Below are 27,863 nucleotides of genomic sequence, written 5' to 3'. Positions count from 1 at the left end.
ACCATATAAAGCCAAAGCGGAATCAAAGGCAGTACAGGATTCGAGAGCTAGCGATACTTCAGCAGACACAGACATGCTCAGTAATGGTTTCAGCAAAATGCATACGTACGTGATGACTTACGCTCGTTGTTGGCAACTGTATCTCGATTCTTGAAGATTTGTTCTTGGTGGGGTAGAATAGGCGATACGACTGCGGGGTGTTTTTTGGAAGAAGATAAAGATGGCGGGGTGTGCAGAACTGGTGGTCATCGCAAGAGACCGAGAGAGAGGAAATATGCCTGAGACAAGTATCGACAGGGTCCAAGTCTAGAAGTTGAGAAGCCAAAATTGGTACAGAAGTGCCGGCCTATCTTAGGCGCACGACATGTAGTTGAGATAGGAAGATCCGAGACATGCAGGTGCCTGCCTGTTGTCGTTATCTTGCAGCAGGGCAAGTACGCATCAAAAGTGACTCTTGCTCTTGCGTTCTGCGGGCGCATACGGAAGGCCCAGGGTTTTCTCGTTGCTGCCATCGTCGTTGTCGTCATTATTATCATTGACGTGGAGGAGATTGATTGATGAGGAACATCAGAGTTCGATGCAATTTGTTCCTCATGCCTTTAACTGCGTACTCGCCTAGGGATGCCTGATAGCCATGGAGAGGATGAGGAAATCTAGGATGCTCAACTTGCTAGATGGCTAAGCCATGTTGTATTCTTGAGTTGCCCACATCGATAAGAGCCGTCCTCAAGTTGTATCCTTCCTCTTTCTTATCGTGCCTTGGATGCTACCTTACCTTAGTGCAATGCTCAGGGTTCTACGGATAGGCCAGAGTCACTTGCCACCTTACTGATATTGGGTGCTATTGTTCTTCACTTTCAACCTCGAGATGATGGAATGCGAATTATAATGCGAAATCATATACGCTCGTTTGTGCAATGGCATCTCCTCTCGGCGATAATATGAACGAAAGTGAAATAGGAAGCGAGGTCGCGCATCGGTCTTGCCATCAACCAAGGTGAATCGCCTCAAGGTGAATCGCCTCAAGGTGAATCGCCTCAAGGTGTCTTATCTCTCTCTTATCCTGTATCTTCTTATCACTGCTAGAGTCAAAAGCCCGCTAACACCTCCACTTACCTTGCCTTACCTTAGGTAGCTGGGCCAGTTTGGGTAGCACAGCAACCTTAAGGCGTCAGGGCGTATGTCTCCAGCACCTTCAAACCCTTGTCGAGAGGCAACTAAGCGAAAATGGCAACTGGAGTCGAGAGTGTGCCCACTGCCGATCCGGAACACCTGCGAGATACGTAAGACTGCCCGGGCAAACAGCGGGTTGTGGTTGCTACCTACGTAAGGTAGCCAAGGTCGGGCGGGCATTGCGCGGCAGGGCAGAGGACCCGCTTCATGAGGTACCTCGCAGTAGAAATCTAGGGAAAGAAATACCTTACGCGTCCGTACTCCGTAGTCTAGGGAAGGTAAGGTAGTGGGCGGAAACTTATCTTGTGAGATCAGAAGAGAAAGGAGAAGCCAAGCAACGATAGCGTGCCGAAATCTGTCACTTTGGGTCATTGGGTCGACTTGACTCCGGCTAAGCTTGCTCAAGCTGGGAAAAGCAGTAAGCAGGCACAGTAGGCCCTTACACAGTAGACAATTTCAACCCACCACTCCCAAGGTACCGTCCGATCCCACATCAGCACAGGCTTCTGCTATCTGTATCATTTACCACTGCGGCTGCTGCCTCTCGAACACTCCTTTCTCTTCCACCTCCTCCTCCTCCACCAAGCCATCTTGAACGCGTCGCCTCTGTCTGTCAATTCTATCCGACCTCCTTGGCGCTTACCGACTTTCTCTTCGATAGACCATCTCCGCAAAGTTGGCTGGCAATCCTGCACCCATCTCCATCCCTTGTCGTGGGCAACGAATCCTGTCACTAGGAGCCACTTATCGATCAACCGTGTAACCTCCACTGGAACACCGGCTGCCTCGGTCGCCTCATCCACGCCGTTTAAAAGCTCTTCACGCCCCATTCTTCGACCGGTTCACATCTTCCATCTATTGAGCTACAATCTCTAGACACCCATCACCATGTCGGTCCGACAAACCAGGCGTCAAGCCGCACAAGCAGCCGCTGCGGAATCATCCAAAGTTACAAGCGACGGACCAGCCGACCAGGTCGCGATGAATGGCAATGGCAACGGAGCTCCAGTGACGGAAGCTTCGGAAGATGGCCCTAAGGAGAACATCTTCCTGTTCTGGCCCAACATCATCGGTACGTCTGTTTCGCAAGCTGTAATCATGGTAGCACATAGCTAACAAGTGTCCTGTCGCAGGCTACTCGCGCATCGTGCTCGCCATCGCCTCCCTCTACTACATGCCCCTCCACCCGCGAACCTGCTCCTTGCTGTACAGCGTGTCCTGTCTCCTGGATGCTCTCGATGGATACGCCGCTCGTGCCTTCGAGCAATCCACGCGCTTCGGCGCCGTCCTCGACATGGTCACTGACAGATGCACAACCTCTTGCCTGCTGGTGTTCCTGTCCTGCGCGTTCCCTCGCTGGACCATCGTTTTCCAGATGCTCCTCTCTCTCGACTTCTCGAGCCACTACATTCACATGTACACCACTCTCACCATGGCGGGCTCCGAAAGCAGCCACAAGAACGTCGACGAGAGTCGCAGCTGGATTCTGCATTTGTACTACACCAACAAGGTTCGTTACACGTTGAAGCGCAGTGAAGCCGACATTTGAGCTGACTTGATGCCCTACAGACTGTCCTCTTTGTTTTCTGCGCCCTGAACGAACTCTTCTTCATCGCGCTTTACCTTTTGTCCTTTTCCTCGCCGCTTCTTTCGCCTTCTCTCCTCAACTCTGTCTCCAACTCAGAGGCAATGCAGATCCAGGCCGGTGCGCAGGTCAACACGTCGCTGCTCAGCCATATCTTCCCGAATCCCTACAGCGCGGCAGCTCTCGAGCTTGCGCGTGCGAATAAGATGGATTCCACCTGGCCGTGGATCCTTACTGCCATCAGCTTCCCCGTGATGGCCATGAAACAGTTCATCAACATTGTGCAAATCGTCAAAGCGAGCAAGTGGCTCGCCGAAGGAGATCTCGCCATGAGGAAGGCGCAGGGCCTGCCCAGGAAGAAGTCGAAGAGCACCTAAGTCAGTAAGCAAGTGGCGCTTAGCGCAGTCACACTGCTGGACGTTGCTCCTGGTGCTTATCGGCTTACGAAGGAGCTTGCGTGCCAGAGGGTGCCTTCTCCGTCGCAAGCTGCACAAGCTGACCGGGACAGGCAGCTGCACTATCGACGAGTCTGTGTCGACATACCAGAATGGGCATGTCACCGGCGACTTGGGAAGGGTGTTGGGAAAAGAATGGATTCGGGAGCTCGAGTACAAGACCGTGTACTCTCGAGAACATCGGAGCACGGCAAGGAGCAGATTCCTTCAGTACGGAATTTTAATGGCACCAGGTGCATTCACACATGTCCGGCTAGGAACGCCGAGGACAATCATGTAGGGGAGGGAAGAAACAAGAGTCTGGGCCGAGTGTCAGATTCAGGAGCCTGGAGTTTGTTGTCTTCATTGTTCAATTTCTTCTACACATTAGACTAATTGATGTTTCATCTATTCATGAAGTCGCGCCCACAAACTCTTACAAACGTCGTTGCCAGATACTTGGTCAAGTGCAATATCGCCGCGCAACAGTGCTACCCCGTTGAGCCACCGTACGATTCCGTAGCTTACTCAGTCAAGCTTCGCCTTGCCTCATCCATTCAAGATTACAGCGCTCACTGATAAACTCGCAGACGATCTCACCGTCAAGCATGACTTACACCCGACCCGCCGTGTCCTCCTCCGACCATGATTGGCTCCTTTTGATGATTTCCGGCGACGTGCTCCACTCCCGCGGCCACGCCCGGCGCCGGAGCCGTGTACCCGGACTCGGAGGGGCCGTCTGGCGTCTTTGCTAGGCCGTACCACGCCACTGTCAAAACGCCGAGTATGCCGGCGATGCAGCTGAAGACAAGGGCGACGATTCCTCTCGTGGTGAAGCTGGTTTTTCGCTTTTGTCAGTACTCGCAACTTTTTACATTCTCAAGGATTCGAGATAACTTACCCATCCGCAAGAGGCGATGGCGGTGTGTTTTGTCCGCTCAGGTCCAGGAAGTCCTTGGTGTTGGCCGCGGCGTTGCCGGTTGTCGGGACGCTGCCTGCGTTGCAGACGTCCAGATGGTTCTGGGGGATTGTGAGGTTCTTTTGGAGATCCAACGGTGCCTCCACAAAGGTTGCCATTAGGCCGGAGGTTACGTGCCACTCGATATGGCAGTGGAAAAGCCAGACGCCTATAATTGATGACTGTTAGAGAAGGGATGATTCTAGCAAGATAGGCGCTACCAGATTTCGGGTAGTGGATAAACTTACCAGGGTTATTCGCTCTGAACCGCAAAACAATGTTGCCATTCGGCCAGACGACGAGGGTATCACGACGCATCGGCGCAGCAGGGAAATCAGCCTCTGTGACATTGGCATCGGCAAACGTCCCACCGTCCTCGGCGGCGCGGTACAAGGCCTGGAAGTTGTGGCCGTGCAAGTGGAAGGGGTGTCGGCCCGAGTCGAGGTTGTTTACGACGATCTGGACGACCTCATTACGCTCGAGGACGAAGGGGTGGGTGTAGGTGCCGTACACCTCGGCATTCGTCGCCGCGTCGCCGGCGGAGAGAACGGTGTAGAGGGTGGGCACCTTGGGAGCCTTGTAGGTGATGTTGTTGAAGAAGGCGTAGTTTGCGCCGTCGCCGAGGTTATCCATTATGACGTCGAGCTCGACAGTTTGGGAGGGAGCCGGGAGGAGGGGTTGCTTGTCGTAGGGAACGAGGGTCATGTCATCGAAAGGCTCAAAGGTGTCAAGCGTCGCTGGCGGGTCTGTGGATTTCGAGTCGTCGTAGACGAGCCAGCCCGTTACGTTGTAGTTGAGGTCATCCGGAAGGGTATCAAAGAGGGTCTACGCTTGTGAGCTGGGTGTGCGCGAGGTACGGTTTGGGGTTTGGTGGTGACTTACAGTATCCATACTACCCACGATGGCAAAGTTGGACGAGGTGTCGTTGCGGGTCGTGACGAGGAAGCTGTACCGCTGAGCTGCAGAGATGTAAATCATGCGTGCTTCTGCGGGCTCCGTGTAGACGCCGTCGACCTCAACAATAGAGACATTGTGGCCCTCGATCCAAACATACTGCCCAGCAAAGGCGGCCACGTTGACGAGCCTGAAGAGATATGTCTTGCCGGGTTGCACTGGGACTTTGAGGTTCTGCGTATCGTTCATAAGAGCGGCTTTGGGAACGGGCTCGGCGCCTGTTGGATTACCCTTGCTCATGAAGGGAGGAATGAGGTCGGCCATTTGATCATGGTACCAGTCGGACAGAGACACGACGACTTCTTCATCGTATTGGCCCTTGAAGGGCGAGCTCGGGTCGTGAATGACCAACACTTGTCGCAGGCCGTCCGGATATTGCGACTGCGTGTGGGAGTGGTACCAATACGTTCCCGGCTGGTTGATCTACGCTCGACTGTCAGAAGCAATCTCGTCACCATCTTGCGGGGTACTGCTTACAGTGAAGTTGTAAGTGAAAGACGACCCCGGTGGAATGGCGCACTGGCTGACTTGCGCCGGTCCGTCCATGTGGGTTGTGCCGTTCATGTAGAGACCGTGGAAGTGAAGGGATGTCGACTGGTTCCCGAGCTGGTTTTGGACATTGATGAGAACATTGTCCCCAACGTTGGCCTCGATGCGAGGAATCGGCCATTGACCGTTGATACCGATTACTGGGCGATCGAAGGCGCCATCTGGGTTCGCCGTCACCCAGCCGATATTGAAGTCATACGAAACCGTGGCAGCGTAGGCCGTCTGCGCGATGGCGGAGAGGAGGGCCAAAAGGCCTGCTGTGCCTGTCATATTGACCTCTTTCTTTCTACTGCTTCTCTGTCTCGGTCTTTGCTATTCTGTGATGCGCAGGGGAGAATTTGCCAGGAACGAGGCGGCAGAGGATGACAGGTCTCGCAGTGACACGAGCGGCTTCTTGTGCATCCCTTCAGACAGATTGATCCGGGGACAGACCGGAGGCAAGAAGATTTCACATCGTTCAAAAGAAAGGGAAACGGGCCCTCTACAAAGCTTCCACTCGATCTGGGCCAGGTCAGTTCTGGCTCTCCTCTCAACTCGCTTCAAGGAAACGGCAACTTCTGGCGAGGGGGACCAATGCTTGCCACCCTGGCTGGGGTGACCCTTTCCACGTAGACACCCCCTCCCCTTGTCGCTCCTTCGCGGCTTTGGCACTTTGCCCAAGACATCTTATCAATCTGATCTTCCAGTGGTCCCGACACCTTTCGTTCCAGCTCCTTGGCTGGAGGGGGCGGCCGGGCACACGCTACCTTACTAGCGCGCCATCATCTTATCAGATGTTGCTCAAAAGACGACCAAGTTTTTTACACTAACACAAGCCACTCAGACCCAAAGACCTCAGGCGTCGATTGATAGCGCGAGACGATGGAGTTGTAGTAGCGAGAGGTGCGACTGGCTCGCACGGAACTCGGCATCATTGTCCATCACGTTGCTATTGCAGCTTGCAGAAGAAAAGGGTGGGGAGGGTATCTTTTTCACCTGCAAAGGAGATCAACTAACCAGGGGGCCCCTACAGCCGAGAAAAAGCTTGTCTCCCCGCGCTAAGGCGAACTCGGGTCTCGCCTGGCCTCGCTTCTGCCAAAAGGTGTACCCGATGTGGGCGAGATGGGCGAGATGGTCTGTCAAAGAAGAGGCCATGACTCCATGAGAACTCAAGAAAGAGGGTCTATCGATTATTTTACCTCGTCCCATTCCGTCGGTTTCCGTCGGTGCGGAAAGTGTGGAAATTTGCTTGTTGGACTTGCCAGGATTGTCGAGCGAGCTGAACAGCGAGATCTGTCATAGAAACTCAGGATGAACCGATACACGAGGTTGTTGAGAGGGTTCCTCAAGTACAAAGGACCAGGCACGGAGTTATGGAGTATATGGAATCTTGATCGCTGAGTGTCCATTCAGGGTCGTTCAACTTATCATGGTTGCCAACCCATGGCAAGAAGTGGCAAGATACCTTTTGAGTTGATGTGTCCCATGTGCCCGCTCAATTTCATGAAAGTTGGTTCCAAATCCCTCAGTCCATCAGACTTTTTTTTTTTGGCGGCGATCGCAATGCTATCGATGGAACTCCGCCATCGTTGTCGAGGCAAACTAGTTATAAGCTGTTAGTTGTAAGTAGCATTGTCACGAGTAATGAGTCCGGCCACGGGAACCAGGTGGCTCAATGGTCACCGTCACAGTCTAGCACATCTTTGAACTCATCTCTGGCTTGCCGCCGGCATCCCACATCAAAACACCACCAGCATCCGCCACATTGCTTGCTTGGTGTAGCACCGCTACACCAGTCAACGGCGTTGTACGTTGCCGACGTATGGCTGAAGATCGACAATTGAGCGTCTCAGCGAGAGTCCATTCCGTTGTCCTTCTTGTCAAAGAATAGAAACAGTACAGGGCTAGAGGCAAGTCAATCTGTGTCTTCCCATGTCGATCGTCAGAATCACGGGCCTTTCCTCTACTCCGTACACATCGACCATCAGATCAGAACAACTCACCCACCAACCCTTCCTCGCCCGTCAAAACTCTCAAGGATCGAGCAATATCGCGAGCGCATAAGTGCCTCACGTATCCTTGTCCGTCTGAGGCCCTTCACTCTCCATCAACCCGCGCTAAGCAACGCGAGCCCAGCCCACAGCCACAGGGATGCAGCTCTCCCATGCATGCTTTATCCCCAACACCGTAACACGAAACGAGAAACAGGAACCTCACCCCCCAAAAGTATACGTGAGTTTGTACCAAATCGACTAGAAAAAGCTTGTCATGAGGGAAAATGGTCCGTTCTGCGTGCAACAATGAGACCTCGGCGCTGGTCTAATTGGCCCTACGCCTGGAACCGGGTTTTGGAGCTTGCACCACCTTCGTCCCACGTCCCCTCCTCTCGCCCTCGCGTCAACCTTCCCTTCGGACTACAGTCGGTCCAGAGCAGATGTTCCGCCCTTTCATAAATCCATGATTGATTGCTACCGTAGGAGAAAAGGTCGCCTGATTATCAAGATATGCCTGTGTTCTCTTATTTGCCCTGAGGCAAACTTGGGCTAGCGTTCCGCCTTTCGGCTCGTCGTATCCGTTGCCACCAGACCAACCAGTACCGGCACCCTCATCGGCTAGTCCCAGCGATTATCTGATTTGATTTTATCAGATTAATCTGCGTCTGTGTTGCCCGTCCTCCCCTCTCCACGCTTGTCAGACCAAAGTCTGTTTTCCTCTTCTTCATTCTTCGTTGCTCGGAATCAGTGACCAAGACATCGACAACACGCCCTACGTACAGGTGCCAAAAATGACCGTCGACGTGTTTTCCGTACCAGTGTTCCTGGTCGTCTTTCGAGAGTCTCTGGAAACCGTCATCATCGTGTCGGTTCTGCTGGCTTTCCTCAAGCAGACCCTCGATGGACCCAACAGAGATGTGGCCGTGTACAAGGCCTTGCGCAGACAGGTAAGTGGCATCGATACACTCATGCAGCGAGAACCATTGCTGATGCGCCTTCCCGTAGGTATGGCTCGGTACAGGTATCGGTTTCGTGATATGCCTGGTCGCCGCAGCCGTCGTCATCGCCGTCTTCTACAAGGTCGGCCGAAACAGCTGGGAGGCCCACGAGCTCTACTACGAAGGAGCCTTTTCTCTCCTCGCCGCCATCATCATCACGATCATGGGCGCTGCCCTGCTCCGCATCGGTAAGATGCAGGAGAAGTGGCGCATCAAGTTGGCAAAGGCAATGGAGTCTCCTGTGAAGACCGGTGCCAGCCGGGGGTGGTTCAAGCGCTTCGCCGAAAAGTACGCCATGTTTATCCTGCCCTTCATTACCGTGCTCCGTGAAGGAATTGAGGCAATCGTCTTCGTGGCTGGCGTGTCTTTTTCTGCGCCTGCGGCTGCCGTGCCGCTCCCCGCCATCGTCGGGCTGATTGTTGGTGCCTTTGTCGGCTACCTCCTGTACAAGTAAGTTGTTTTCTTCCTCCTAATTCTGAGCTGCATACTGACAATTGCAAAGGGGTGGTTCCACAGCCAAGCTTCAAGTATTCCTTGTCATCTCCACGTGCCTCTTATACCTCGTTGCCGCTGGACTCTTCTCCAGGGCGGTGGGTGATTTCGAGCAGCAAGAGTGGAACAAGGTTGTCGGCGGTGACGCTGCAGAACTCGGAAATGGACCGGGTTCATACGATATTGACAAGAGCGTGTGGCATGTAAACGTAAGTCTCCTTGTCCCTTCTTGACTGACAGCCCAGTGCTGACCTCCCAAAAGTGCTGCAGCCCAGAGCTCAACGGTGGCGGCGGCTGGGGTATCTTTAACGCCGTCCTCGGCTGGACAAACTCGGCAACGTACGGCTCCGTGATCTCCTACAACGTCTACTGGATCTTTGTTATTAGCTGCTTCCTCCTCATGAGGTTCCACGAGACCAAGGGACACTGGCCTCTCATGAAGGCGAAGGCTCCTCGGGAAGCCGAAAGGCGCCTGTCCGATGACCGTAGCGGAAGCGAGCAGGCGAGCACATCTGAGAAGGATAAGGGAGCATCGACTACGAAGACGGTGACGGCTTCGTCGTAGTTGGAGCGGTGACAATCGAATGTTGTCGTCGAACCTGGGGAAATATGGACGATCATGACTGAAAGGATACCTGTACTGGTGGACAATATAATGTGAAAGCTGTCTGTATGATAATGAGGTCGGAAGGATGGCCGAACTCATAAGATAAATTGAGGTTGAACATTAGCGTGTAACCCTCTCACACTCGAGGCACGTACAATATTCTTTTATGAGACCGTTGGCTTCGGTCAAGTTCCTTCGAATTGTAATGAGACCATGGAGTGATGTCACCGTGTACGTACTCGCCAATATTCAAACGATAGATGTGCAATATCACCCCTCAAGAGCATCTCAACATACTGCTACCTAGGACCGCAGTTGGCACTGTCACAATCAATTTTGATGCTGGAAGGAAAAATACAAACATCTCCATTTGAATCCAAGTATTTCCTGAGTACCGGGTATTGTAGCCTTCATGTCTCTATTCGATCAATACTCTGGCGTCCAATCCCACCTATCAGCAGTAAATAGCCTGCGTGCCATCTTATCGGCATACATGTTGCCCTCGTACCGGAGTCGCTGATCGCCTGCCAAGCTCCTGGTGAATTCAAACTTCTTTTCTTCCCTGTCCAGTTTCGACCCGTCTTCCGCCGAAACCCATGTTGCCGATGCCTGGTTGTTCTTCCATTCGGCCTGGGCAATAGACAAGACATTAGAGGACATCATAGATCTGATGTATTCCACAATAGAGTCCATGCGTGCTCGAATACCGCAGTTGGTGTGGTGCTTGTCTATTTGATAGCTGGGCACCTGCTTCAGAATTGCCAGTATATCTTCGATATCAATGACCGAGGAGTCTGGGATGTTGTTGTAGGAGCTGGGCCCAAAGTCAACAATACCAATCAACTCCTTGGCCGTAAAGAACTTGAGCATCTGGCCCAGCTGGAACGAGTCACAAGCGGAACTCGAGTCGTAACCAAGCTTACATTGTCTCTCACGAGACGAGTAGAGGGCGAGGAAATGGCGATGGACCGAAGCAATGGTGTTCAAAACGCACTCCCGCCGGAACTGTAGCTCCCCTGATCCCAGGTCAGCATATATCATTAATCGAGAAACTAAGACCAAAAGAGCTCACTCTCCAAGCCATCCGGCAGACTCCACCACAGCTCAGTACGTGGGTTCTCATCGAGAGATAGTTCGCTCCATCGGACAGAGCCACGGAGAATCAGCTCTCGCGTGTAGTTATGGAGTCTAGGTGGCTGCTCCAGCAGCCAAGCGACCAGGATCTTCTGTCTAAGCACGTTCTCCGTGTCTAGGCTCTTCTTCTGAGTGCCCGCCCGCACCGGTTTGGCACTTGTCAAAGGCCACTTGAACTTGAGCTCGATGCTAAGGTATCTTGAGACCAGGGATCGACAATCAAATCGATCGGCCAGAATGGCTAGAGTAGTCACATGAAGCATGTTGACAGAGGTGGATTGTATCGGCTTCCCGTGCATGATCCTCATCAAGTCCTCAAAGACCTTTTCCCGGCCGACGGACCGGGTTGCCTCATCGTCATCGACGATTGTGATCCAGGGCAAGTCCCGGGCATCTACTTCAGCCAGCTTCAGCATGTCCGCAGCCAGGCGAGCGAGGGTCTCCTCGACGTTGCTTGCCTCGGCAAATTGTTTGTTGCCAAGAAGATTCTCAAAATACCGAGAGTGCTTCCTCAAGATGGAAAGCTTGACTCGGTAGGCGACTTGAATGTTGGGGCTCAAGTTGGGTTGGGGCATCCGTGGTGCGCCAATCTTCTTACTGGCAGCTTGCCAAGTCCTGCGAGCCACAGCAATGGTCTCTCTGGACGTCTCGAATGTAACGTTTAGAATAATGTCCCCATCGTCGGATATGAGCACAACGGGGGGTGAGTCGCCCGAGGACGGATCCGATGTGTCATCCTGAACTGCTGCCGAGTCTCCCATCGTAAGACAGCGCAACTTGGGAGGGGAATCTCTGCCGCGACTCAGGGACTGACATGTGTGTCGATGCTATACTTGGCCATCACACGGCTTTAGCAGAATAATGTGTCGGTCAGGCAGCCGTCTTGAGATCGAGTGCGTAGGAGTATCCAAGAATGTCATAAATAGTGTCAGTGACACTCATGTCATTCGCCTCTCAAAGAGACAAAGGCCCCTTCTGCCTGCTCGATTCCACCGCAGTGGGTCGGTCTACTGTGTTTCCTTCCTGGAAGAGCTGGGATTTGGCACGGTGCACCCTGGGAGCTGATTAGATAAGATTATCCTTCCATTGTCTTGCCTTAACTTAGGCGGGGCAGCTGTCGGCTGTATGTGCCTTGTTGAGGTACTGTTTGCACCAGAGCAGGTACGGAATAGGTAGGTACCTACACAGCACCTGAGCTACGGTGGGTGGGCTGTACCCGAATCCAAGGGTAGCCTGCGGGATTGGCTGCAGCTAAGACGGGCAGCTGGCAGGGCACGGAGAAGGAACCTCCACGTTCAGCATGTCCCCGTCCCGTCCTTCCTTTCCAGGTCGGTCTTATTACGTCGCTGGGTCCATCCATGATCCAACCGAGGCCGACAGTGTGCCTTGGCCAAACCCAATTCTCCAATTCAACAGTGTCAAGACCAAGTAGTCAATCGCAGAAACAAGCACAACAGCTGCCAACCTAAGCAAACTCAACAGTCCATCTGTCCCTTCCGCCCTTTCGAGACGTATCCGGGGCCACGCACGATATCCAGCTCTGTGGTAGTCCATTGCCAATGCCTCGCCGTCGCCGACGCAACAGCTGACAAGCCTTCCCCTCGTTCGCGCCATCGACCAAAGCTCGCCAACCCAGAATCCCGCTCCCAGGCTCGCCAGGCCGCCGCTCAAGCTTGAAGAGCTATAGCCCATGGCTCTCGCAAGCTTGAAGGTCGTCCTACTTGAGCTGCTGCAGTGCTGGTGACGCTCTCCTTCTCGCCAATCGATTCCCGCCCTTTCGGAACAATGCCAGCTTTAACACGCTGTCTCGCAACGCGACGAATAGCGCCGTATCATGGGACCTCGCGGATGATCTCGTCCACAGCTGTGCGATGCGTATACTCCTCCCTGAATACCAGCATTGGGACTTCCATCGACAAGCCCACCTCTTCCGCACTTCCTGGGCACCCGCCGCGACGATGCTACACCACCCAAGGGCCAACCCCTCGATGGCTTACGACTCGGCCCCGCACGTCACTCAGTTGCGAAGAACGAAGCATACTCAAGAATAGCAAACTATCGAGCTCGAGAAACCGTCGATTATTCCACAACTACTTCGTCACCCATCTGCCATCATCTTCTCTACACCCTGACTCTCGAACGTCTTCCGGCCCCGGTCACAAGCTGCCCCGCGATGCTTCGACCCCCCACAAAGTAACGCCGGGGTCCTCTCTAGTAGCCGCAGCTCTCAACATGCCTAGCCGAGACCTTACAGTGGTCCGGATTCCGCTCAAGAGAGCTAAACATCACTATGGTGTTTTCTCCTCAAGGGGTCAACGACCGTACAACGAGGATACCAACCAAGCTGGCACAATAAGCGTGCCGGCGTTTGCTAAAAGGGCTCCTATCAGTCTTCAGAGGCGGCCGATCCAAAAGCCCAATGAGGCAACTTCGGCTGACAGCGCACTTGGTGACCCCCAGGTCTTCTACTTTGGTATATTCGACGGACATGGCGGATCTCAGTGCGCCGAGTTCTTGCGTGATGAGCTGCATGGCTACATTGAGCAGTCCTCTGATGAGTTTGGCCTCCAGAGCAGCCTGGCAAGGAGCCCGGCACCAGAGACGGGCCGCAAGGAGGAAGACCCCAATGAGGAGCTGTTTATGAAGACGGAGGAAGATGTCAAGGACGACATTCGTGTTCCCGAGGAAGACAAACACGGCGTCTTGACAAATCCCGAAAGAGAGGAGCCCATGAAAGGGGCCAAACCACTCTCGGTCAAAGTAGAAGACATTCCAAAGGCGATCAAGTTGGCACAAGACCTTGTGGAAGAGTATCGACAAACCGTCGGAGGATATTTCCGGCGCTTCAACCCTGAGTACTTCCAACTATCAGAAGAGAAGATGAACGACGCCGACGAGCCCGGGGTGACAGTCGAGTCCGTCCTCATGTACGCCTTCCTCAGAGCAGACTTGGACTTCATCTCCGCTCAGGCACGCAAACCTGATCCCGATGACCCTCAAGCAAACGACCGCCCCGTCAACAACGACGAGATTCTTGGAGTTCCACACAAACCACCATCAGGCCACGGCATTGGTGGCCCGGCTCGCTTCAAGGGCGGATCGACGGCATCAGTGGCTCTCATATCGACACCCACGCCAGCACCATTCTGGCACCCCAATGCGCAGTCTACCCTGGTTGTGGCTCATGTGGGTGACACACGTATACTTCTCTGCACAACGACTACCGGCCTCGCGCAACCCTTGACGTCAGACCATCACCCAACCACTCCCACGGAGAGCCGTCGTCTCCGCCGCTATGCGCCGGCCGGGTCCATGGTGTCGGCAGACAGCTTCGGGGAGGACCGTATCGCAGGGCTGGCCAACAGCCGCGCGTTCGGCGACATGCGAAGCAAACGCATTGGCGTATCGGCCGAGCCAGAAATCACCCGCGTCGAGATTGGACCCGCACAGTACTCCTTCCTAGTCCTGATGAGCGACGGCATCTCGGGCACACTCAGCGACCAGGAGATTGTCGACGTAGTCAAGGAGGCTAGGACGCCCGAAGAGGGCGCCAAGGATGTGGTCAACTATGCTACCGAGGTCTCCCATGACGGCGACAATGCCACCTGTCAGGTCGTAAGGCTCGGCGGGTGGGAGCGTAGGTCGGAGGGCGGAGTCGGCAGTCTCGGCACCAAGGAAATCCGCGACAAGAGGAGGGCGGAGGCGTTGGATCCCCGACGCGGCAAGCAGTAATACTTTACACAACTGCGAGATATCAATCATGCATGTCTTCTTCAAAGTAACGGAGCATTATCACCATCGTTATCACATCTTCAGGAGTTGGGGATCTAGGCACGGGCATTCATCGGTTGGCCTGCCATATGAGCATTGGCAGCAAGGGTTGGTCATTCGAGAGGGACAAGATAAATCATACATACAATTCAACAGATACGAACACTAAGCACGGGAAAAATTATTGCAATTCATACTTCGTGTGCTGCTAAGCACAGTCCCAGGGAATCATTCTCATCAGCCATACGTGGATTGTGTACCCCGCCCCTTCCGACCTAATCCATTTCCGTGTTCCCAAAGACTCCAGTCTGTAACCCTCGACCCGATCGTTAATAGACGAAACCTTCCCCTTACCACCCTGCGCAAATCGATCTAGTAGCGATGCTGGCCTGGATACTGGCTCCAGCCGCCGCCGCCGCCCTGCTGGTGATGCGGAGGGGGTGGACCTCCATGGTGAGGAGGGTACTGAGGCTGTGGCGGTCCGCCGTAGCCCGGTCCACCGTATCCGGCTGGAGGGCCGCCATAGCCCGGTCCGCCATAGCCCTGAGGAGGCTGAGGAGAGCCCCACTGGCCCGGGGGCGGCTGAGGCGGCTGCTGGCCATAGCCTTGGGGTTCAGACTGGCCGCCACCGTAGTAGCCAGAAGCATGACCACCCTGAGACTGGTTTTCCGAGTAGTGGTGGCTGGTGTCACCGCCGCTCTGGTGGTATCCGTAGTCTTGCTGGGATGAAGGGAGGGGAGAGCTTGACAAAGGCTTCCTGTCGTCACCTTCCATGGAACTAAGATCTCGAGTGCGAATTTGATTCCAGAGAGAACCCTGCACCTTGCCGTGTCCCAGCTCTCCAAAGCTGTCGAAGGCTCCATGAGAGTGCGTGTGACCTCCAACGCTCTTCGTGCCATCACCGCCGGACAGAACATGGTTCTTACCAGCCTTGACAGACTCAGATGAGAGCAGGTGAGACAGTTGGTGCTTATGAGGGCTCTCATTTGCCCACTTTCGCACAGTCTCGAACATATCTCTCTGGATCTGAACCCTCTCGTCCCGAGCTGCCGGATGGTGGAAAGCCCGGAGGACATCATTAACGACCTCATCGACAGGCACACCCGGGTTTTCCCAGGCATACAGAATTCGCCTGTCTTTACGTTAGCTATGTTCGAAATCCCCTGTCCATAGATGAAGTCTACTTACGGGACGACATATTGCAAAATGGTCGCAGCAACCCTGCCAGCGCACGAGTTCAGGATGTTGGTGAAATGGTCCTTTGAGAGCATGGAGTGAGTGGGATCAGAGCAGTTGGGGTTCTTCCAGGGCTCCAGCTGAGAGTTGGAGCTTGCGTCAATGACAGTAGATGAACCGTCCTTCAGAACCTTGGAGACCTGTGTGATGATGGGCCTGACAAACGGCGCCAGCAATCCCAAAATGAAGGCAGTTAGCGTCTCACTGATGTGGTCCAAAAGCTTCTCTAGGCCTGGGATCTTGGAAATGATGTTGCTGATGGACTTGACAATCTTGTCGCGGAACTGAAGAATCGGATAGATCTTGCGCGCAGTCTCCACAGGGTCAAAGTTGGTGCTCATACCGGGGACCTGGTTGGAGCTCTCGCGACTGAGGTCACCACGGCTGAGGTCGCCCCCAGACCGAGTGTTCTGTTGCTCTTGTGCGTTCGACTGGGCCTGCAGACTGCGAGCTTGGGTGGCCAGATCTCCGCCAATGCCAGGAAGCTGACCGACGAGGGAGATGAAGTCGTTCGGCTTAGAGGAGCCGATTCCCAAGAAGCCACGGGATCCGGTGCCGCCAGTGATGTTCGCAGACATTCCCTCGGCATTCTTCAAGGCGACATTCATCTCATCTACCTCAGACTGTGTGAAGTGGTCCGTAGCTTCTCCGAGAACGGAGTGCAAGAAGTCCACAGCACCGAAGGTACCCGTGACGATAGGGTAAACACGGCGACCATTCAGGTTGATTTCAGTCTGAGTACCGCAGTGAGGGTAGACCTCGTGGTAACCCAGCTCTCGAAGAGCAAGCTCACAGTAGTTGCTGTGCGCGCTGAAGTCCTCCATACAATGGAGAGCCTGTCCGAGACAGCGCAATGCTTCGCAGAGATCGGCCTCTTTTCCAGAACCCCGCGAACCGCTGGTGTAGACCCGGCCGAAGTGGATGCTGCGGGCGAAACTGAAGCGCAAGTAGCCGGCGCTGGTCGCCCAACCACCAGACTCATTGGCAATGTAGTTCTTCATGCCAGTGCGGGGATCGATCTGTGTCTCAACAGAGTCGACGGGACCACGCAGGCGAGGGTCGAACTTGCGCGCGTCCATGCCATCAGCGTAGCCCAGGGGGTTGTCGATGTGTTCCTCAGGGCGGTAGACGCCGAGGCGCTCCTCGGTGACCTCGAATTCTTCCGTCGCATAGCCAAAGGCCATGAAGGAGAGTACCCATACCTGTCGAAGGAAGTCAGTACAAAGGAAACACCGATACCTACTTCGCTACAAGAACATACCAGGATTCTGATGGTGGGAGCGTTGACTCCCTTCAAGCTACCGACATCGACGGCTTGGGAGTAGTCTCGAAGCCAGTTGCCAAAGTAGACTCGGGATACCAACATGGAGGTCCATTTCTTGCCATGCAAGAAAGCAATGGTTTTGAGCATGTCCTCGATATCTGTGCGCAAGCATGTCAGTCAGCCGTAGGGGTAAGCACAGCAAACAAAAGGGTGCACACCTCCATGACGCCAATTAACACCCTCGACCTAGACGTAGATCGCAATGCATTAGTTTACGAAACGGTGGAATATTGGACGAGGTGTCCAAGGTGTCAGACCTCACCTGAGCAATAGAGGGGATGTTGCCAGCGCCAAAGGCAGCGGCGCGACCTGGCAGAAGCACCAGGAGCAAGCAGAAGGCGAGGAGGATGGAACCTCCCCCGAGACCGGATGACGCCATGGTTCAGGGTCGCGGGAGGCTCGGAAAGCTAACCAGGAATCGGTAAAGACTGGATGTGAAGTTCAGTCGCAAAGATGCGTTGGGTGTTCGGGGGAGCGATGGAGGGGTCGCGCAGAGTATCCGGGTCCACGAGGTCAAGAATGGGCCTTTTTTGTTTTGTTTTGGAGGGGTAAAAGGGCAAGTTGAAGTGAGGTAAGGTGAGCGGGAAGGTTCAAGCCGGGCTAAGGCAGTAGACGAGGTAGGCTCCAAGTCGTTACCTAAGGTGATGTAAGGCACACACGAATGAGGGCAAGGCAGGTAGAGCCGAAGATGATTTGGGGGTCTTGTCGAATTCACAAGTTCAAGCTGGGATTTTGATGAGGGCAGCGCAGCGACAGCAGCAGTCTGCGTCAAGAGCCACGATTTTATGAGTACCTACGTTAATGTCTGGGCGAAATCCACTTGAGCCTTGAGGTAGTACTCACAGCGGCAAAGAGGTGCCGCGAAAGACTTTGAAGGCTTGGGTTGCCAACCTGGGGCTGAGGGGGGGCAGTTTGCTTCTTTGCGACAAGTAGTCTTAGATAGTGCACAGAGTGTAGGCGAGTCGAAAGCACTATTATCAAGGACCGATTGAATGTCCCCGCCACGCATGTCTGAATCACTGCTGACGACACCTCATGCTTCCCTTGCCCTACCTACCTGCCTTTCATCAATACGTTTGGACAGTTCCGTTGGCGAGAGGGGTGGGGGACAGCTGAGCTTTGTGGAAACAAGAGCCGTAGTGTAGGCTCATTGGCTTGCGTCACATGTATGTGTGCCATACTGACCTGCATTGCACCGCCATTGGTAGCACATTTACTGCTAAGTATAATGTCTACAGATGCATCGTGACATGCCAGATCGGGAGACGAGGCAGACGATTCTGAGTATGTGCTATCCCAGGTACCTTAATTACCTTAAAATTGGCGAAGCAATGGACGCATCCACGGCATCTTGCCGGAAGCTGCCCGGCAAGACACGCTAAGGTACCTCAGTTGGGCTCAACCTGGAATGAGCTTGATGAGCATTGACTGTACCCAGATAGGCCCCTCCATTCATTCACCCACTCTTGATTTTTTACCTTTGATTGATTTTAAAGCGGGCTCAAACACGGCGGCAGCATTGGAAAGCTGGGCTGTCTATGGTTAAGGTAAGCCAAAGAAAGCTGTAGGTAACCAAAGTCGAGGGACAATGGAAGTCGCCAGTACTTGTGCAGGCGACCATCAGATGCGCAGGACCTTGAAATACCTTATTTGGCTCCTGGCTCCGTGCCCCGCCTCTCTGTGCGCTGAGCTCAGCACAGCAGACGGCGACTGTCCCCAAACACTGAGTGCCCCTCCATCAGGTGCGCCCGGACTTTCTCCCATTACGCGCAACAGGGTGGGGTCCGACTTGTAGGGCAGACCCGCGCAAGGAGCTCCGCCATTGGCCCAACTCGAGGGATTCCATTCCGATCAAGTAGACGGTACCTGGACCAACACCATGCGTCCCTGGCAGATTCCAGGCTTGTCCCCAGCATCTCGTCCAGCCCGACGAGATGATCAAGCATGTTTGCGTGCCAAAGACGGTCTAGCCGCCTTGTTCGTTTCCGGGTCTATCATTCTTTCAGTCTTGGGCGCGACTTAACTTTGATACTGACAGCTACATTTGTGTGCGGGGGATTGATACTGTGATATACTGGGTGGTCAGCCTACCTTGGTAAGGCCAAGGCAGGGAGATGAACAGGATCCAGATAAACGACCTCTCCGTCCGGATACTTACCTACTTAAGGTGACATAAGTCACTGCCAACCTGTTCAGCTCAGAGAATGAGGCCAGAAGACTAATCAGCCCGAAAGGCACTGTTTGGAGGACCCAACGCGTGGCTCATCAGCCACAAATTATAACCTTGAAAGCTGCACACAGCTCCTGTGAGGTGGCTGGATCATGTTGATTAGGTAAGGCCATGTGAGCTGAGGTAAGGTACCTTGGGTATGAGCATTGAGGCATCCGGGTGGACTGCACGTGTAATCAATTTGGTAGACTTATCGCAGGTACGTACTTGTATGCACCTCCCATCTCTGGCTCATGCATCAATATGCGTGCTGTAAGAAGACGCTTCAACTTGCTTCCACTAACTCAATCTCAGACTCGACCCCAACAATGCTCGCTGTCACAGACCGCCGCCGCTGCCATCGCGCGCCACTCACTGCGATCTTGGTCCTCGGGTCGGGGGGTCACGGCCCATGGCTGGATGTGCTAAGACTGTGGGAGGCCAAGAGCCCATTCCCGATCTTATCTGGAGTGTTCCAAGACTGCCCCTCGATTGCAAGCCACGAGAAGCCGCCTCTTAAGGCTCTTCTTGCTCGGGATCGATGGAATGGTACCTTGAGGTAGTTACACCGCTCCCCCAGCGGCCTCACGGCTCGATGTTCGTTTCATGTGATTTATTACTGATCGTTCATTCGAAAAATCTACCAAAAACATAGGTCGGTCAAGACGGACGCGGAGAAGGAATCATCATCCACTCACCGACACGGATGCCACGACAGCCCATCTACCAGTAAATGCCTAGTAAATAGGTACTCGAAGGAGCCCTCTGCACAGACCTGACAACTGGGTCGATCTGGCTGGGCCGACAGCCGACAGCATTGTATCTTAGTGACTAGTCCTGGATTTGCTTATTGCCTGAGCCTTGAGGTGCTGGGCTCGGTGATTGTCGCGAACTAATTCCACCGGGATTAAGTGACCATGAAAATGTCCATGTAGTCACCATTTCCCGCCTCAAACTGCCATGCAACTTTTCCCTACCCCCCTTCCGCCTTTCACCTTCAGATTTTTGCCGAACTTGCCCAATGCCCATTTCACCCGTTTGAAGTTTCGATGTTCCCCTGCCTGTTGGTCTGTTCTTGTGTGGCGTTTCTTTCTTGTTGCAGTCGTGGCAACGACAAAGTACCGCGGGGTGGGCATTATGTGCCCTTTCGTAGATGCTCCTAAGTCCCCGTTCCTGGTCTTCCGTCCCAGGCCATGTTTGGGTTACCAACAGCGGTTCCCACACCTCCCCGTCAGTCCCGCATCTTGAGTAGGTACCTGACTCCTTCCTCGCCCACCCCTTTGGCTACCGTAGTCTGTAGTCTGTACCCATACAGTCTGGCATTGCCAACCCCGTCACTCATTGCCCCTTCTGGATGTGTTCGACTGTGAGGTGAAAGATGCAATTTCGGGGTTTGTAACTTTGTATCCATCTGCTCCCCCTCCCAAAGAAAAGACAGAAAAGACACTCGCACAGTGTAAACCCTGAAAAGCCGGGCGAAAGTGGTCAACAGGTGGAACCACGAATCGGCTGTCCAAGCTTCCGCCAGGTCCCGTTCTGTGCCAAAGTAACGCCACCAGGCCGTATTTTTTTCTAGCCTAGAGAGATTGCTAGTCGCGTAGAGAGCTTCTCCTTGGCCCTGCCACTACGCCTGCTCTCCACGTCCACCTCACGTCCCCCGATCCCCAAATCAAACATCCCCCCCTAAATTAATTCTTCGACCCGTCTCCGTCCTCTCACCACCCTGTGCCCACCGAGCCTCAAGTCACATCGCCCCGGCCTTTCAACCTCGCCCTCCCGGCCCTCCCGGCTTTTGGCTCCTTTTTCTCACCATAGACCGCCTGCTTTCGCCCATCCATACATACACTGTACCGCATCTTAATACTTCTTCCCTCCGTGCCACTTCTTCCTCCAACCTTCACCTCTCGCTCTCTCCTTCGCTAGGGCCTGCGACTGCGACTTCTGCTGCGATTCCACCCGTCCACTCCCTTTGTTGTCTTTCAACTCCTATTTCGTCCACTTTGGACTCGGGCGCTAGAAACCCTCTAGCGACAACAGCAATACTTTCGACCCATCCTTCTCTGCCGTTTACGTATAGCCACGAACAAATCGTCAAAGAATCAGCAATATGCCGGCGCGAACTCTCCCCACCTTCACTCGCACCGAGGTCGAGGCTCACAACTCCAAGAAGTCTTGCTATGTCACCATCGGTTCCAACGTATACGATGTGACCGACTTCGCTCAAGATCATCCCGGTGGAGCCGATCTCGTCTACGACTACGCTGGCAAGGACATCGATGCCATTCTGCGCGACCCGACCTCTCATCCTCACTCCGAGGCCGCATACGAGGTTCTGGATGACTCTCTGGTTGGCTTTGTCATTAACCAGAAGACCGTTAACGGCGTCAACGGGGTTCGCAAGGTCAATGGCACAGCAAATGGCAAAACAAATGGACATGCGAATGGAAACGGAAAGGCGAATGGCGACGCCAACGGAACCGCCGAGAAGACTGAAGAAGCCGAGGGCGTTCAGATGAACGAGCATGGCGAGCTCTGGGACGGCGAACGTTGGGTCCATCCCCGGACCGGTATGGCCAGCGAGGAGGATCTGAGCAAGGAAACGGACTACACAAACGATTACAAGAAACACAAGTTCCTCGACTTGAGCCGCCCTCTGTTCCCTCAGATTTGGTTCGGCGGCTTCAGCAAGGAGTTTTACCTCGATCAAGTCCACCGCCCTCGCCACTACAAGGGCGGTGAGTCTGCGCCTCTGTTTGGCAACTTCTTGGAGCCTCTGTCAAAGACACCCTGGTGGGTAGTCCCGCTTGCGTGGCTTCCGCCCGTCGCCTACGGTACCTATCTGGCAAGAGAGGGCATGGATAGCACCTTCCAGGAGATCTGCTACTGGGGCTTCGGATTTTTCCTCTGGAGCTTGATCGAATACGTCCTGCACCGATTCCTGTTCCATCTCGACAAGTAAGTTTCATGGTTTCATTTCAGCGTGGCAAGATCATCAGGCTAACATGTTCAATCAGGTGGCTTCCTGACAACCGTGTTGGCATCACTGCACACTTCCTCCTCCACGGCATCCACCACTACTTGCCCATGGACAAGTACCGCCTAGTCATGCCACCCACCTTGTTCGTTGTTCTCGCCACGCCGTTCTACAAGCTCGCGCACTGGGTTTTCTCGTACAGCTGGCACGCTGCCACGGCCGTCTACTGCGGAGGCATCTTCGGCTACATTTGCTATGACTTGACGCACTACTTCTTGCATCACCAGAACCTCCCTCTGTGGTACAAGGAGCTCAAGAAGTACCACCTTCAGCACCACTTCCTCGACTACGAGCTTGGCTTCGGAGTCACCAGCCGGTTCTGGGACAGCATATTTGGCACTGAACTTCCTCCCATTGTCAAGGCCAACTAATTCCACTCAAACCACCGCACACGACCGCAACATACACCATGTCATGATGACGACTTCTGGGGCCTATTCCTAATACCGAACCGAGCAAGTTTGCTCATCTTCACCCTCACGTGTCCCGCAATGTATATACGCTTTTAGGGCTTTACTTTAACGCTGTAATGGGGGGTCGTTTCATGGGCGTTCTTAGGAGATGGCTCGAATGAGCCTTGCGTATTACAGCGCCCTGGCCAGCTATGATGCGGCCAGGAAGAGCCGTCATGTTCTCATGACAGGCTGTTTTAGTACAGAGTATTTTGAATGATACCACACACCGAGATTATGCCATAAAATGACTAGACAGCACGTTCATTTCCCGTCCAACCATGACCGTAACAGGTGATGAGTTTGATGTTTGCCCATGGCGAGGATCATAGCTTGGTGGAGGAACGAATGGAGTAGCTTTGTCGACGCCATGGGCGCATCTGAACGGCGAACCGTTGCAGCAAACGTGTTCACGGGCAGTCGTAGAGGGGGTCTGGTCGGGCCTCGAGGTTGAAGTCAGTTTGGCATGTTGCAATGCTGCATCCTTAACTTCTACAACCCTCGGTCATGTGTTCGCATGATCTGGAAGTTGCGCAAGGTGAGGAAGGTGTATTCCTCATGGCTCAGTCTCTCAGAGGCAAGCGTTATTCGTAGGTACTCCTTAGTCGTCTAGCGTAAGATAAGGTAGCTAAGGTACGATGCTACCTACCGTGGTGTGTGGAACTTGCCCGTCTGAGTCAGCATTGTTATTACATAAGTCACTCACCTCGATTGCTGCCAGTGGCCACCTTCCAGATTTGCTTGGCTGGCAGGTCCTCCTACAGTGCTTGGGCTGTCCCTAACCCGATTCACTGTCTCGCCTGGCCCAAGATTTCTGTCTGCCGCTTTCGTGTGGCTGCGCCAACCTCTCCATCCCACGAACTACCTCGCTCTTCCCCTCTGCAACCACGCCACGATAAAATCTGCCATCTAGAAAAGCTAGACAGCAGACAAGGGAAAGAAGCGCCGACTCATCCTCCCTCACTTCCACTTTGAAAACCAGCGCAAGATGTCGGGCCTAGACGTAGAGGCGTTGCTTGACGCCACCGCAAAAAGCTCTACCGAGACGAAGACACACGACGTCGAAGAACGCCCCAACGGCGACCGTTCCGAGCGCAAGGAGCGCGATCGCGGCCGCGATGGAAGCCGCGACAGGGACTACGATCGTCGTCGTCGAGACCACGGGCGTCGCGACCGTAGCAAGACACGAAGCCGACGCGGAACCCCGGACGACATCAAGACATCCACCCCCCGGAGCGACGCTGGTAGCCACAAGAGTAGGCGGAGAAGCAAAAGCCGCGATGATGACCGCCGTCACTCACGTCGTCACAGAGGAGATGGTGATTACTACAGAGGCGGACGAGCCCGCTCGCGATCTCGGTCACCCCACCGCTACCGCTCATCACGCGATGACTATCGCGAGCGCCGTGATCGCTCCGATCGCTACTCCGGGGACCATCGCCGGGCTAGGGATGACGATCGTCAGGAAACTTCCAAGCGTGAGGCAACACCACAACTTACTGAAGATGAACGCGATCGCCGCACTGTCTTTGTCCAGCAGCTCGCCGCCCGTCTTCGCACACGCGACCTGAAGGCATTCTTCGAGAAGGTCGGCCCTGTCAATGAGGCTCAGATTGTCAAAGATCGCATTAGCCAAAGATCCAAGGGGTATGTTCAAGTTCCACCAGAGTTTCGCCGAAGACTCGCTAACCATGTCTACAGAGTCGGTTATGTTGAATTCAAGAACGAGGAATCAGTCACGCAAGCGCTTCAACTTACCGGACAGAAATTGTTAGGTATCCCTATCATCGTCCAGCTCACAGAGGCCGAGAAGAACCGACAGGTTCGCAATTCCGAAACCACCAACGCTCACCCGAACTCGATCCCCTTCCACCGCCTCTATGTGGGCAACATTCACTTCAACGTCACCGAACAGGATTTACAGGCCGTCTTTGAACCTTTCGGCGAACTTGAATTTGTCCAGCTCCAGAAGGACGATAATGGACGCAGCCGAGGCTATGGATTCGTGCAGTACGTTCCGGTTCCCTCCTACTCAATGTTTAGGGCAATACTAACTCTTTATAGATACCGCGAAGCTAGCCAAGCCAGGGAGGCCCTTGAGAAGATGAACGGCTTCGATCTTGCCGGTCGCCCGATTCGCGTTGGCCTCGGAAACGATAAGTTCACCCCTGAGAGCACTGCCAACATCTTGCAGAGATTTCCTGGCCAAAACCCACAGTTCCAAGGCTCTGCATTCTCTGGTGCGGGCGGCCGCGGCCCCCAGACATCGGCATTCGACCGCGCGGGTGGAAGAGATAGCGAAAAGTCTGGCGGCGCCAGCGCCCTTGACGACACAGATGTCGCCGGTGTCAACTTTAACAACTATAGCCGTGATGCCCTGATGAGAAAACTTGCCAGGACTGATGATGCTTCCAACGGAGTAGATGAGCGACAAGTGTTGAAGCCCAAGACTGAGACCAAGCCCCTGCCGGTCAACGTCAACATGGCCAGCCGATGCGTTGTCCTGCACAACATGTTTGACCCTGAAGAGTACGTTAGCTACTTTCTCCCGCTCTCCTTTTCATACGGTGCTAACATTCAATTAGGGAAGAAGGAGAGGAATGGGTCAAGGAATTGGAGGATGACGTTCGACAGGAAGCAGAAACCAAATACGGCCGCGTCGTACACATCTCCGTCGATCCGAACTCCAAGGGCGACATCTACCTCAAGTTCGACAAGGTCCAAGGTGGCGAGAACGCCATCAGAGGCCTCAACGGTCGTTACTTTGGAGGCAGGATGATCGACGCGTCACCTGTTGTAGATGCCGTCTACAGCAGTTTGTTCTCTCGCACACGAGCGATCTAAAAGCTAATCCATGGCCCCGAAAATACTCGTCTAGGACCCCCCCCTAAAGTAAGTTCTTACATATTTATATCATTCTACACTCGCTTACAAGATTACTAGGCCGATGCCACCGTTCTCCAATCTCGCTCATTAGATTGAGCCCTGACGACCGCGAGACTTGTACCGTTGAGCCGCCTCTGGCCGCCATCCGCGTCCTGCCAAGTCTTTGTCACGTCAGAGACCCAGGCCTACCTACCCCAACATCACTGGAGAGCAGGTTGACATCGCACTGATTCTATGCAGAGAAAGCTTTGATTGCACATTCGATCGCCAATTTTTTCTGGCTGATATTTGTACCTTAGGTTGTTCCCTTCCAAGTCCTCCATTTACATGCGGAGCGAATGACCGGTTGCCAAAAACGGCGTCTGGGTAAGGAACAAAGGAAGCTGTAGTTTATGCACCACATTAGGTACTAAAATTGTTCTTAGCAAATTTTGCTTGATCTTTAATGAGCCGGCGAGATGGTTAGCTGCGGTTGGTTATATCGTTGTCGTCTCACTTGCACCGAAGTTGCGTAGCCCGTTCAAGTTATCCAACCTGGCCATCAGGCTGGATGTGAGGCTGTACAACTGGCAGCGATGTTCATAACTTGTGACGGCGAGAGTACTTGGTTAACATTCACTGCCGATAGCTCAGTACTAGGCCCCATCTCATTCTCTAGGGCTATATCTCCTCCTTTCCACTCTGTTTGTTCTGTCTAAGGTACCTACTAGCCCTGGTCATAGTACCGAGATATGACAACATCTCGACTGTGGAATCGGACTATCTTTGTCCTCAAGCTTGACCTCTGGTCCTGCCAGACCTGTGTATGCTCGAATGAGTAGTGCTCTTGAGTGCAACTAGAAAGGTTTCCAAACCGCTAGCGGTTCTATGCCAGCTACCTTCATCAACTCCATGGGCCTGAGCAGGCTGGCTTTTGCAAAAATCCACTTGCTCTCATCTTTCTTCTTCCCTTCTTCTCTTTCTCCTTGATCATTAGACATACAAAGAGCTTTCTTCAGTCATGTATGAGGCAATCGCACCGGTGTCGCAGCTATCCTCCATAGCTAGGCAGGCTACTTCCCCCTCAATTTCAAGCCTACGAATTTGTCAGGTCATGTGCCCATCTTGACACTTTCCAAGATAGTCTCTTTATCAAGACTACCTTCACGCACTGAATTCTCGTGGGTGCGAGATGACTCTCAGTCAAGGCAGTAAGTTCCATCTTGTTGCTCGTGATGAGGAACAGTGTCCTTACTATTATGGATTCACTCTCTATGCCTTCCCAAGCTAGACATAATCTCTTCATTGGTGCTGTGGGTTTCTTTCCGTCTGAAGCACAACGTCCTCCTTTCGTCTGAAGCTATATTCGTGCCTCATCGTATTTCTCATCACAATTCAGCTCTTTCGTCCGACGGCTTCACGGGTTGATTCAATCATCACATAAACTTTCTATCGGAACACAACCTGAGATTACCACAACATCATGCGTTATTATGACAATGACTCTCTCTCAAATTCCATAATCATTTTTGATAACCAAAGCTCGATTACTTTCCTTGTCAGCCTACTGCATGACTTGACGATACGAACATACACAAACCCCTGCAAATATCGAGAGCTACCAAACCCCTTCAGCATGTCAAGGTCGAGGAAGGCATCGTGAGATCTGGATATGGCGGGACCCCCCTGAGTACTCCCGCCTCTTCAGGTGAGAATGTCATGTTGAGAAGGAGAACCAACTATTCCCACGTGCTCTCTCGCCCGAACACATGAAGGGCCATGTGCAAATTCTTTCCCCCTGAGCTCTCGCCTTTCTGAGGGTGAATAAAATTTCGTTGCCTCTAGCTCTCGCCTTTTTAAGGACATGTGAAATATCTTGCCACTGAGCTCTCGCCTTTTGGGGATACATGAAATATCTTCCTCCCTATAACTCTCTCTTACCCTTCTGGTGATATACGATTTCAGTTCGTCCTGTGCTCTCGCCCTTTTCAGAATGAGTGCAAGCTATTATCGTGAGCTCTCGCCCTTTTGAGGATACCTGAAAACTTTTCTCCCACTCTTCTCTTCTTTCTTTGCCCACCTCACCATCCTTTCTTCACCACAACCTCTTCCTTC

General features: G+C 53.5%; 9 protein-coding genes across 9 annotated transcripts; 6 read left to right on the top strand and 3 right to left on the bottom strand.

The window, feature by feature from the left end:
* Nucleotides 1-2,061: 2,061 nt before the first annotated feature.
* BDP81DRAFT_314040 (CDP-alcohol phosphatidyltransferase) lies at nucleotides 2,062-3,135 on the top strand (the record flags this gene model as incomplete). Its single annotated transcript, XM_060583956.1, has 3 exons — nucleotides 2,062-2,245; nucleotides 2,307-2,683; nucleotides 2,743-3,135. 3 exons carry the CDS (start codon nucleotides 2,062-2,064, stop codon nucleotides 3,133-3,135), a joined length of 954 nt encoding a protein of 317 aa, XP_060448254.1.
* A 659-nt stretch (nucleotides 3,136-3,794) lies between these two features.
* Nucleotides 3,795-5,923, bottom strand: BDP81DRAFT_459062 (multicopper oxidase; the record flags this gene model as incomplete). Its single annotated transcript, XM_060593495.1, has 5 exons — nucleotides 3,795-4,029; nucleotides 4,094-4,319; nucleotides 4,399-4,975; nucleotides 5,033-5,527; nucleotides 5,582-5,923. 5 exons carry the CDS (start codon nucleotides 5,921-5,923, stop codon nucleotides 3,795-3,797), a joined length of 1,875 nt encoding a protein of 624 aa, XP_060448253.1.
* Nucleotides 5,924-8,417: 2,494 nt separating this feature from the next.
* BDP81DRAFT_391724 (iron permease FTR1 family protein) lies at nucleotides 8,418-9,681 on the top strand (the record flags this gene model as incomplete). The annotated part of the gene is made up of 4 exons (XM_060587581.1): nucleotides 8,418-8,573; nucleotides 8,632-9,074; nucleotides 9,127-9,325; nucleotides 9,379-9,681. 4 exons carry the CDS (start codon nucleotides 8,418-8,420, stop codon nucleotides 9,679-9,681), a joined length of 1,101 nt encoding a protein of 366 aa, XP_060448252.1.
* A 1,053-nt stretch (nucleotides 9,682-10,734) lies between these two features.
* Nucleotides 10,735-11,825, bottom strand: BDP81DRAFT_421562 (uncharacterized protein). Its single transcript, XM_060589925.1, has one exon. The coding sequence runs from the start codon at nucleotides 11,616-11,618 to the stop codon at nucleotides 10,776-10,778; it is 843 nt and encodes a 280-aa protein (XP_060448251.1). The 5' UTR covers nucleotides 11,619-11,825; the 3' UTR covers nucleotides 10,735-10,775.
* Nucleotides 11,826-12,705: 880 nt separating this feature from the next.
* Nucleotides 12,706-14,589, top strand: BDP81DRAFT_313503 (phosphatase 2C-like domain-containing protein; the record flags this gene model as incomplete). The annotated part of the gene is made up of 1 exon (XM_060583897.1): nucleotides 12,706-14,589. One exon carries the CDS (start codon nucleotides 12,706-12,708, stop codon nucleotides 14,587-14,589), a length of 1,884 nt encoding a protein of 627 aa, XP_060448250.1.
* Nucleotides 14,590-14,794: 205 nt separating this feature from the next.
* On the bottom strand, nucleotides 14,795-18,061 carry BDP81DRAFT_180882 (heterokaryon incompatibility protein Het-C). Its single transcript, XM_060582282.1, has 5 exons — nucleotides 17,451-18,061; nucleotides 17,347-17,374; nucleotides 17,126-17,286; nucleotides 15,817-17,066; nucleotides 14,795-15,760 (listed from the first exon to the last, which is right to left on the bottom strand). The coding sequence occupies exons 1-5, from the start codon at nucleotides 17,565-17,567 to the stop codon at nucleotides 15,001-15,003; spliced, it is 2,316 nt and encodes a 771-aa protein (XP_060448249.1). The 5' UTR covers nucleotides 17,568-18,061; the 3' UTR covers nucleotides 14,795-15,000.
* A 1,402-nt stretch (nucleotides 18,062-19,463) lies between these two features.
* BDP81DRAFT_180866 (uncharacterized protein) lies at nucleotides 19,464-19,995 on the top strand. Its single transcript, XM_060582281.1, has one exon. The coding sequence runs from the start codon at nucleotides 19,652-19,654 to the stop codon at nucleotides 19,958-19,960; it is 309 nt and encodes a 102-aa protein (XP_060448248.1). The 5' UTR covers nucleotides 19,464-19,651; the 3' UTR covers nucleotides 19,961-19,995.
* A 1,509-nt stretch (nucleotides 19,996-21,504) lies between these two features.
* BDP81DRAFT_391720 (cytochrome b5-like Heme/Steroid binding domain-containing protein) lies at nucleotides 21,505-22,802 on the top strand (the record flags this gene model as incomplete). Its single annotated transcript, XM_060587580.1, has 2 exons — nucleotides 21,505-22,352; nucleotides 22,412-22,802. The coding sequence occupies 2 exons, from the start codon at nucleotides 21,505-21,507 to the stop codon at nucleotides 22,800-22,802; spliced, it is 1,239 nt and encodes a 412-aa protein (XP_060448247.1).
* An 836-nt stretch (nucleotides 22,803-23,638) lies between these two features.
* Nucleotides 23,639-26,195, top strand: BDP81DRAFT_369471 (CC1-like family splicing factor). Its single transcript, XM_060586589.1, has 5 exons — nucleotides 23,639-24,530; nucleotides 24,585-24,893; nucleotides 24,948-25,412; nucleotides 25,469-25,775; nucleotides 25,827-26,195. Exons 1-4 carry the CDS (start codon nucleotides 23,872-23,874, stop codon nucleotides 25,725-25,727), a joined length of 1,692 nt encoding a protein of 563 aa, XP_060448246.1. The 5' UTR covers nucleotides 23,639-23,871; the 3' UTR covers nucleotides 25,728-25,775; nucleotides 25,827-26,195.
* Nucleotides 26,196-27,863: the final 1,668 nt, after the last annotated feature.

This window comes from Colletotrichum phormii (assembly GCF_030913505.1).
Source record: "Colletotrichum phormii strain CBS 102054 chromosome Unknown BDP81scaffold_5, whole genome shotgun sequence".
NCBI classification, from domain to species: domain Eukaryota; kingdom Fungi; phylum Ascomycota; class Sordariomycetes; order Glomerellales; family Glomerellaceae; genus Colletotrichum; species Colletotrichum phormii.
Note: the sequence above shows the minus strand (reverse complement) of the source record. Positions and strands in the feature narration are given on the sequence as shown.

What these genes read in the sequence shown, in the direction of transcription:
- BDP81DRAFT_421562 (XM_060589925.1), bottom strand. Translation starts at nt 11,618, where the DNA reads ATGGGAGACTCGGCAGCAGTTCAGGATGACACATCGGATCCGTCCTCG.
- BDP81DRAFT_180882 (XM_060582282.1), bottom strand. Translation starts at nt 17,567, where the DNA reads ATGGCGTCATCCGGTCTCGGGGGAGGTTCCATCCTCCTCGCCTTCTGC. An exon ending in ACATCCCCTCTATTGCTCAG is followed by an intron (nt 17,375 to 17,450) that starts GTGAGGTCTGAC and finishes ATCTACGTCTAG; the next exon opens with GTCGAGGGTGTTAATTGGCG. An exon ending in CTCCCACCATCAGAATCCTG is followed by an intron (nt 17,067 to 17,125) that starts GTATGTTCTTGT and finishes TTCCTTCGACAG; the next exon opens with GTATGGGTACTCTCCTTCAT.
- BDP81DRAFT_180866 (XM_060582281.1), top strand. Translation starts at nt 19,652, where the DNA reads ATGCATCAATATGCGTGCTGTAAGAAGACGCTTCAACTTGCTTCCACT.
- BDP81DRAFT_369471 (XM_060586589.1), top strand. Translation starts at nt 23,872, where the DNA reads ATGTCGGGCCTAGACGTAGAGGCGTTGCTTGACGCCACCGCAAAAAGC. An exon ending in CGAGGCTATGGATTCGTGCA is followed by an intron (nt 24,894 to 24,947) that starts GTACGTTCCGGT and finishes AACTCTTTATAG; the next exon opens with ATACCGCGAAGCTAGCCAAG. An exon ending in AACATGTTTGACCCTGAAGA is followed by an intron (nt 25,413 to 25,468) that starts GTACGTTAGCTA and finishes ACATTCAATTAG; the next exon opens with GGAAGAAGGAGAGGAATGGG.